Below are 10,551 nucleotides of genomic sequence, written 5' to 3'. Positions count from 1 at the left end.
TCTAGTTGACTATAAAATAGTAGTAGAGTGAAGCGCAGGCCTCAATGAGTTCATATTATATAAAATTCATAGTGTGTTCTCTTTTTAAAGATCGCAAAGTAAATTATTTACCAAAAAAAAAAATGGGGGTTTATGCTGATAGTTGATTTGAAGTTCATGAATTTTGTGTTGCTGTAGGTGACATAAACTATCACATTTTTGCAGCTACGCTAGTTGGAGCTCAGAATTTCCCATCAATATATGACACGGTGATACTAACACGCAAAACTGCTTCTATGTTCCAAGTGCTGTCTCATGATTCCACGAGCTCTCACAAAACTGAGATGAATTCATCACAATGATCAAATAGTCGAAGCCATCATCAACCTTCACCTCCTACAACTACAATCATCCAAACCGCAGAGAAGTTGACATGCACATGAGGTGCTTGGTGCAATGCCTCAAAGAAATGTATCCACTTTGATTGCGCTATTCACCGGATACATGCAGAATGGGCTCCAAGATGAAATCTTGGATCTGTTCTTCCAAATGCAATGTGAAGGAATCAGGCCAAACTCGTTCACTTTTGCCACTGCTCTCGCTTCGGCTGCTGCTCAGGGTGAGCTGCAGAAAGGGAGGATGGTGCATGGCCAACTGATCAAATCTGGAAATGAATCTGCTGTCTTTGTCTGCAACTCACTGATGAACATGTACTCCAAGTGCAGGCTTATTAAGAATTCAAAATTAGTCTTTGAAGGCATGGAATACAGAAATTCTATTTCATGGAATTCAATGATGGCAGGTCTTGTTTCCAATGGTTCTTACAGCGAAGCACTTAAATTGTACTTCCAGATGAGAGCTGAAGGTATAAAGCCAACACAATCGAGCTTTGTTACTGCAATAAACATATGTTCTAATCTTAAAAACCTGGTTTTTGCAAGGCAGCTCCATGGCTGTGTGGTGAAAGAAGGGTATGGGCTTGATGGGAATAGCTTGACCGCACTCTTAGTGGCTTATATTAAGTGTGCTGAGATGGAAGAAGCCTTTAAACTCTTCACTTTGATGGTGGAAACTCGTAATGTGGTCTCCTTCACTGCTTTGATTGGTGGGTATATTCAGAATGGGAACAATTATAAAGCTGCAATTCTTTTTTCTGAAATGAGAAAAGATGGATTTGATCCCAATGACTTCACTTACTCCACTATATTAACTGCTGCTCCTATGATTTCCCCATATCTCATTCATTGCCTACTTATAAAAACAAGATATGAAAGTTTTCCTTCAGTGGGAACTGCTCTCCTGGATGCCTATACAAAGGTTGGAAACATCCACGCTGCATCAATGGTATTTGAGAATATTGAAGAGAAGGATATTGTGGCATGGTCAGCAATGTTGGGTTCTTATGCTCAAGCTGGGGATACAGAAGGTTCTATCAAGTTATTCAAGGCAATGGCTAGGGAAGGAGTTGTGCCTAATGAGTTCACCCTATCAAGCATTATCAATGTCTGTGCAGGCATAACAGCAGCAGTGGATCAAGGGAGACAATTCCATGCTGAATCAATTAAGTTCAGGCAACACGATAATATCTGTGTGAGCAGTGCTCTAATTACTATGTATGCAAAGAAAGGGAGTATTGAAAATGCTTATAAAGTCTTTCAGAAGCAATCTGCAAGAGACTTGGTGTCGTGGAATTCAATGATCTCTGGTTTTGCCCAGCATGGCTATGGAAAAAGTGCTCTTGATATCTTCGGAGATATGGAAGCACGAGGCCTGGAAATGGATGACATAACCTTCCTTGGAGTGATCATGGCTTGCACACACACAGGTCTTGTTGAAGAAGGTAAAAGGTATTTCAATTTAATGGTTAAGAATCATGGAATTTGCCCGACAATGGAGGTGTATGCCTGCATGGTTGATCTGTATGGTCGTGCCGGTAAGCTCGAGGAAGCCATGAAGCTCATCAATGGTATGCCCTTTGAAGCAGATGCGATGATATGGCGAATTCTATTAGGGGTTTGTAGAGTTCACAGGAATGTGGAGCTTGGAGAGATTGCGGCGGAGAATTTAATCAAACTAGAGCCTCAAGATTCTGCTGCGTATGTTCTATTGTCAAATATCTATGCTGCTGCAGGAGAATGGGAGAAGAAGGGCAGAATAAGGAAGCTGATGGATGATAGAAAGGTTAAAAAGGAAGCTGGACTTAGCTGGATTCAGGTGAAGAACAAGGTTCATGCATTTATAGCTTCTGATACAAGTCATTCTTTATCTGATCAGATATATCGAAAACTTGAAGAGATAAAACTGAAACTGAAGGAGAAAGGCTATGTTCCTGACACAAATTTTGTACTGCATGATCTGGAACATGAGCACAAAGAAGCCTTGCTGGCTCAGCACAGTGAGAGACTGGCTATTGCTTTTGGACTGATATCAACGCCTGATGGAAGTCCTCTCCAGATAGTGAAAAATCTTCGGATTTGTGGAGATTGTCATACAGTGATCAAACTTGTTTCAGAAATTGAAGGGAGGAATATTGTTGTGAGGGATTCAAACCGGTTTCATCACTTCAAGGGCGGGGCTTGCTCTTGTGGGGATTTCTGGTGAGTTTTGTCAAAACAGTTGTAAAAGTTTTCAAAAGAGCAATTTTAGAATTAATAGAATTGATATATGAAAAACTAGTTCGGTTGTACAACTCTTCTGCTTATTTACAATGAGATATGTTTGAGGCAGCTTTCTAACTGATTTGTTTTTCAGACCTTAATAATATTTCTGTTTAGTTATTATTTTGGTACTGCTTTTCAGAATTTTTTGTGGTGGAAAGATGCTTTTTACAATCATGTGTGAAAGCTGTAAGGAATCTGCATCTGACTTTTCATAACAATTTCAGAAAAATTACAACCATCCCAAATGAGCTTTTAATAGTGATTTTGAAAGCATTTTATGATGAAGAAAAGATATTCCTTGACAAGAAGCTGATATGAAAATATCAGTCATTCACTTGTTCATCTTTAGTGGTATTTTGATTTCTTACCAGCATTGCTGAGCTAAGATAGTGATGGAAAGAAACAGCATGTTCACATTGCCACTGAGCTGTGACAGGTCCTGTTATGCTGTATAAAAGCAAATGTACAGTTTAAAAGCAGCGCAAAAGGTGTGATGGTGGCGCAAGTGCCGTGGGAATAGCACTGTTTAAGGGCTAAGGGCTAATGTGTTTGGATGAAAAAATTTGATGAAAAATAAAATATTTATATTTAGATTAATTTTTAATTATTATTTTTAAATAAAGTAAGTAAATTTGATTCACTCTAGACTTTATTAACTTCATTAAAGAGTAAGATAAACACAAACTAATTAATGATATTTTGCATGTTAAAAGTCTAATTTTTTTGGGATATTTAGGTCAATTAAGGCAAATTCATACATACATCGCATACGTAAGACTTGAATCCAAGATCTTTTAGTTAATAGTCAAAACTCCAAACTAACAAACTAAGAAGAGTTGCGTTTGAAAAGTCTAGTCAATTGAGTGAGATTAAACATGACCGCCTTAGCTATTTGTGCCAATACATGCATAATTGGTCAAATATAAAAAAAAAGGAGCAAGATATTAGACTTGAAAATTAATATTTTAGATTAAAATCATTGGGCCTATAACCACTAGTTATAGAAGTCATCAACAATCAAACAATTAGAGAGATTGTCGTACAAACTCTCTCAAGGAGTTTTTTTTTTTGGAGAATTAAGGGATAGCTCTCCAACTGACACACACATCACATACGAATGTCTCGAATCCAAAACCTCTTAGTTGATAGTCAAAGCACCCAACCACAAATCAAGGAGAGTTGCGTCCTCTCCAGGAGTTACAGATGTAAAGCTAAGGGCACCAATGTATTCCCGACTTGGTTCGGTTGCCAACACTCCAACACTCTAGATATATATGCTCATAGGGGCTATGACATGACCGGAGGTGTTGTTGTAGAATTTTGGTTGAAGACTATTGTGGCTTAAGTCTGCTAAAGGTTGCTTTACCATAGTTCCAATTGAAGTAAGTCTGCTAAAGGTTGCTTTACCATAGTTCCAATTGAAGAAAGTAGCAATGTAGATCTTGTATCAGCATGACAATAATACTAGCATTTTATAAGCAAAAAAAAAAAAAAAAGACCAACGCAATCATGAAACAAAAGGAATATCTAAATGTTTCATGTTATTTGAAGGGCATGAGAAGTAATAAAAGCGACAATATAGAAAATTACATAAACAACAATACATTTCTTTTAATTTTGCTAAACAACAAAGCATGACAACTTAAACCCTACAGAAATCGAAATTTTATTCTGCTTCCTTTTGCGTTAAGCACAAATCATAGCAAACAACGAAAAGACTTCATACAACAACTTAAATTATATAACTTCTCTTTTTTGCCTTAAATCCTCTAAACAAATAAAATAAAATAAAATAAATATAAAAACAATTTCAAACTTTATAGAAACTTAAATTCCATTTCTTTCTTCTCTGGTGAGAGGGAAAGCTCATTATCTTTACGGTTAATGTGACGACGGCGGGGCGGCTGAGCGGTTAAAATAAGGGGCGGCGGCTTAGCTGACTCAGCTGGCTGAGACTTGAGTAAGCATCAAATCGCCCATTAAACGAAGGACTCTACTTAGTTTTAAATTTTAATTTTAAGATATTTAATTACATAATTAAATTTTTAATCATAACTACTTTAAAAATTTATCCGAATATTTCTGTATTAATAAAGTAAATTTATCTTTTATATCTATTAGATTAAAAAAAAAGGGTGCTCGGCCTCCTAAATTATAAATGCAAAAAGGTCTTGGTCCTTTTTATGAGGGGGGGAAAGTGCAGTGGATAGCTAATCAGATAAGTGGCATCACTGTAGGCGATAGGTTCATTATCCGATAACTTTTAGCTTTACGAAGCAGTTGGCTTACTCACAATATCCCTGGCTGTGATGTAAAGCTGCATTGCAACAAGCATGGTAAGAAACAGTTCACACTTTCCTAGCTATCAAAGTCCTTTAGAGTGCCACCATCCATCGCTTCACGGGCAACCAACAGGCTCTCTGGATGATTGAAATTTGAGCATATAGATTAAAATAATAAGGAGAAAATTTTTTAAGGCAAAATTATATTCATAATATTTAAATTTTATATATTTATAAAACTAATACTTAGCAACATCCATTTATAGTAATACCATAGAAAACTTAAAGAGCACAATAAAATCTCCAATTCGGAATATTATAAATAGGAACATGATGTATAATTTCGAAATATGATTAAAGTATTAAAAAAATTTAGAAGAAGTAAAATAGGCAAACAAAATGGCGCATTTCATTGAATGCGCCAAATTGTTTGGCGCGTTGCTACAGTAATTTCGGACTTTAATTTGGCTGACTGCGATGCATGCACTAAATGATTTGACGCATTCTAAAGAACTAGCTAAATCATTTTGCCCATTCTAAAGAATGCGCAAAATTGAATGTGCCAAATGATTTGGCTAGTTTCCTTATTTTTAAATTTTTATAATATTTTGCTCCTATTTCTAATTTAAATTAACACCATCATATTTCATTTTCATGATAAGCATTTCTCTAAGAATATAAATAAGAGAGATATTTCTATAATTGTGGTTATTATGGGGTATATAAAGTGTCCACATAAATATATGAATGTATTACATCAAATCGATCTACTTTTCATGATCAACCATATGAGTAAGATTCTAAGATGGCACTTTATAAGTAAAATATTTTTACCAACTACCAAATTTAAAATTCAAAATTCAAAAATGTTGTGAAAATGACATTGCAAATATCACAAACATTTCATTCATTAATAGAAGACTTATTTTAAACATCATAGTATTATACAAGTGGATCTCATTTGTTACTCATTTAGGATTCGTTTGGGACTGTTTTTCTAATGCTTCTTAAAGCAGTTTTTAAATATTAAAATTTTAATTTTTTATTAAAAAGTTGCTTTATGAAGCAGTAAGAAAGTTGTCCAAAACGAAGCCTTAGTAAGTTGAATTCAATCTAAATAATAAAGCACAATTCTTACATCAATAGCGGAAAATTCATAATCAAACTACTAATTTTCTTACCCTAAACATACAAACATAACATCAATAAATGATCATATGGCTACTTGTAGGCAATAACAAACAAACTAAAGGTGCTTAAAGCTATAAACAATGAGCCTCTGAACATTCTCTTCAGAAAATATTTCGTAGAATGATCTATACAAAATGGCTTGTAAGAGATTCTATTGGATGAAATTTGTTAATAAATTGAATTTTACAGTTCAAATGTTATAATTCACAGTCTTTAATGCCCCTCCTGGTTTTATAATCATAAAAAAATATGCTGTTCAACAAACTTTTAGCATAATATTCATATTTTTGGGTTTCATAAGTAGCTTTTTGATAAAGGCAAGAACCTTAGGGACATAAGCTATCCATGCAACTTAGGGGTGTTAATTTCGGGTTGTAGGTTGGGTTCGGGTCGAATCCGGAAATGACCTGACCCTATTTAGGTTGACTCAGCCCATTTTTGCAAATGGGTCGGTTTGTTCAATATAGACCCAACTTGTCGGATTTCCGGGTTGACCCGACTTGACACAAATTTACAGTATTTGGCTGAAGAAACACGTTAAATTGAGGAAGATAGCGAGCTCCCATCGCTACTTCAAGTTCCAGCAAACTATCTCGAACTCCTATTCGACAAGAAGGAACGTCGTCGAAGGAGGAGAACTGTTTCGACCTCCAATTCGTGAGGAAGATAGCGATTAGCGAGCTCCCATCGCTACTAGCCTACTTCCAGTTCCGGCAGCACTGTAGCAGCGACGACTTGACTCAAACGATATGACACGATGGCAACTCGACGTGCATAAGAAATTCGAAGAGGTGACACCGGCGACTGAACACGTCGAGCAACAAACACGGGCAAACTGATTTTCCGGGTCATTTATGACTTTTCGGGTCAACCCGAACCTGACCCGATTTTTGAAACGGGTCTGTTTGTTGAACCAAAATCAAACCCATTTCAAAAACAGGTTGACCCTAACCCATAATTTTTGGGTCAGGTCGAGTCAGATTTTTGGGCAATGTCAAATATTGACACCCCTAATACAATTAATGCAAGTGAATGAATGGTCGGCTCCTGCGTTAGGTGAATTCCCAATGGACAAAAGTTTAAATAATAGAAAAAAAAGAGTAAAACAATAAAAGTGGTAGCCAGGGTTGAAATTTTAGCTAGAAAACCTAAGATTGCTCAAAAAGTGAATTGCTTTTTAGTTTAGATCAAGCTTAGATTATTTTTTTCTGGGTGTTTAATATATGCATATATGTAAATTATTATTATATTATTAAATATTTTTAAAATAAAAAGAGGGAAACAATTAGTAAAGAACTACTCGAAATCGGGCTGATTTGAGTGATCTGAGTTAAGCTAGTTCAAAATAGAATGGCTTCTATAGATGTTCGTGCCGATTACGAGCCGCCAATGAATCGACTTGAATCAGATATTTATCAACTCTAATACTATTAGTCCCCTTTAAGCTTGGTCAATCAATGTATATCCCAAGCAGATAGGTTGAGTTTCAACTCTCATCACCCTCTTTTTGAACATAAGAATTTCAGGACAAACGGGTACAGAAAAACAAACGGTATCATGTAGAAAGATGCCCGTAAAATAGGATATAAAGTAGAACAGTAAAGCACATAATGGAATGGGGATTAAGGAAGTTTTTACCTTGCACACCATAAGATTTAACATGTCAATCTATTAGAACTTGTACATATCACATATTAATTGTGAATGATTTTCCTTTTGAGCACTTCATGTCAGAAAATGGGCATCTGGAACCATAATATGAATCATAATTAGAAGGCCTATTGATAGAAAAATGCTATAATAAAAAGGATGGAAGAATAATCAAAATGAGGGTCTGTAAAACTTATTTGTGGAGTGATGTTTATGCCTACAATAGTTATATCAGCTCTAGAAGTAAGCAAAATATCAGTTGCTTTTGGATCACCATAGATCTGTAAAATCAACATTGATACTGATGATTTTCTTGATTACTTATTTGTTTCAAGAATGCAACATTTTTAGCTAACCAATACTTAAATCAAGTTTTGCAGCTATACTTAAAACTTAAACTGACAGACTTTTCTGAAAGGAGAAAAAGTACTAACTTGATCCAATTGTTCTAAATATTTTTAAGGATAAAAATAATAAGTGATTACGATTAAATTAAAGAAATATTGAACTGAGATCTTCAATTCAGAGATTAGATGATCAAACTTGCTAATAAAATCCTATCATATATCTCATCAACAACAACAACATCATCAACATAAAATACATCATAATTTAAATGGAGAAAGTCAAATTAGTTCAGAAAATAATAACATTTTATGCCTGAAAATATCCACAATTGAGTAGACAATTCAGATTAAGGATAGGGCAAAAGGTAAATATATTGTGTTCAAGTAGGAATACAAGTTTGAGAATGAGAACAAGTGCTTCAATATGCACAACTTAGAAATAGGCTTCATTTTCCATTCATTACTTGCATGACTGAGATTAATATAGAACTTCACTTAATCAGTATTCTTGGAGGGAAGGCGAAAGGACTCATTTCGATATGTTTCGAATCATATCCTGCTTTATCTTCTATGTAAATGAGGAAGTGGGCCTAGAGAAGTGGTTATTAAGTTAACTGAGACTTGCAGGTTTGGGTTTGAGTTAGAAAACAACTGTCTATAATACAAGGGTAAGGCATACACATCAAACTCTGCCTAAACTTTTGAATTGGAGGGAGTTTCATGCACAAGGTGCACCATTTTATATTAGTATTGTTGCGGATTGGAACATTCGTGGCAGTAGAGAAATATAAAGTTTGACGTCTTAGCTTTGTACAAAGATCCAACACATAATCAAATAGAAGAGAAGGTGTAGAATTCATAGAGACATCAAAATTTTTACGTGGAACCCCTAAAAAGGGGAAAAAACTACGAGGCCAATCCCTGTTTGAATGAATCAACTAGTGTTTGCGGTTGATTACAAATGAGGTCCATATTTGGGGAGAAAGCCTTGGTTTGATATAGCAAATATATATCATATAGAGTGCATTACATGATGGGGATTGGAAGAATCAACATTGACATATTCGTTTAGTCGAAAGGACCATAGTAAAGGAGGGGGAGGGTCCATAGTAAGAGGGCAACAGAGGTCAGAAAGATTGTTGTTAGGCAATAGAGGTTGAAAGGACCATAATAGGCATTTGTTAGGTCAAAAAAATCATTATCATGCAACAGAAGTGAATGGACTGTAATTGTTGGGCAATAGAGGACAGAAAGATCGTTATCAGGTGACGGTGGTTAGAAAAACCGTAGTCGACGGCATTGGTGGTCAAAAAGACCATTGTTTGGACATGGAGATTGGAATGATTATAATCTGGCAATGGAGGTCGAACGAACCGTAGTCAGAGGGTGACAGTGACAAGAAAGATCGTTGTTTGGCAACGGAGGTTTGAAGGATCATAGTCGGCAGGTGACAGTGGTTAGAAAGATAATTATTTAGCGAAGGAGGTTGGAAGGACCACAATTAGAGGATGACAATGGTTGGAAATGAAGGTCAGAAGGACTATAGTCGAGAGGGCGACAATGGTTAGAAAGACCGTTGTCTGAAGACGGAGGTCAGAAGGATCATACTCGGCAGACGATAGTGGTCAGAAAGATTGTTGTTTAGCAATGGAGGTCGAAAGGAACATATTCGACTGACGACGATGGTCAGAACGATCATTGTTTGGCGATAGAGGTCAAAAGGATCATAGTCGACGGGCAACATTGATCAAAAAGACTATTATCTGGCGACGGAGGTCAGATGAATCGTAGTCAGCAAGCGACGGTGGTCAAAAATTGTAGTCAACAGGTAATAATGGTTAAAGAACTTAGTCTGGAAACAATCATGGGGGGGAGTCCAACAATAATTGGTGTATGGATGAAAGTCTAACAATAATTGGAAGCCAGGCGGAAGTCCGACGTTAGTCGGCAGCGGGGTGGAAATCCAACATCAGTTGGTGGCCGGGTAGAAGTCCAGCATCAGTCCGTGGCCAGGCAAAAGCCCAGTGATGGTTGGTGGCAGGGCATAAATCCGGCATTAGTCTGTGGCAGGATAGAAGTTTGGTGATAGTACGATGATGATCAGTGGTCCAACGGTGGTCATGGAGGAGTCTGGTGGCAAGAAAATTCTAGTTTCTCTCTATTCCTTCTCTTCCTTGCTTGGGTCACCCATTTCTATGAAGAATGAGGGGTCTATTTATAGTTTTCTTAGAGTGGTATGATTAGTAAATAGGAGAAAGAACAAGGGTAGAGTGATTTGCATGGACGACCGACATTGATCCCATTAATTATGGGCTGTTTACTAGGCATTTAAATATCTTAATTATATCAAAATTTGGTGATCTTAAACTCGTTTAATTTGTCTCGTCGAGATGCTCGATTCAACTATAAGCATGTCAGGTTTGAAAATCGTTTCGTCATCCA

General features: G+C 36.3%; 1 protein-coding gene across 1 annotated transcript; it reads left to right on the top strand.

Moving 5' to 3' along the window:
• The first annotated feature begins 401 nt into the window (after positions 1-401).
• On the top strand, positions 402-2,759 carry LOC110112644 (pentatricopeptide repeat-containing protein At2g27610). The gene has a single exon (XM_020844936.2). The coding sequence runs from the start codon at positions 436-438 to the stop codon at positions 2,578-2,580; it is 2,145 nt and encodes a 714-aa protein (XP_020700595.1). The 5' UTR covers positions 402-435; the 3' UTR covers positions 2,581-2,759.
• Positions 2,760-10,551: the final 7,792 nt, after the last annotated feature.

The sequence above is a fragment of the Dendrobium catenatum genome, unplaced genomic scaffold (genome assembly GCF_001605985.2).
Source record: "Dendrobium catenatum unplaced genomic scaffold, ASM160598v2 fragScaff_scaffold_1586, whole genome shotgun sequence".
Lineage (NCBI taxonomy): Eukaryota > Viridiplantae > Streptophyta > Magnoliopsida > Asparagales > Orchidaceae > Dendrobium > Dendrobium catenatum.
The sequence above is the reverse complement of the archived record's forward strand: the minus strand, read 5'-3'. Positions and strand labels throughout refer to the sequence as shown.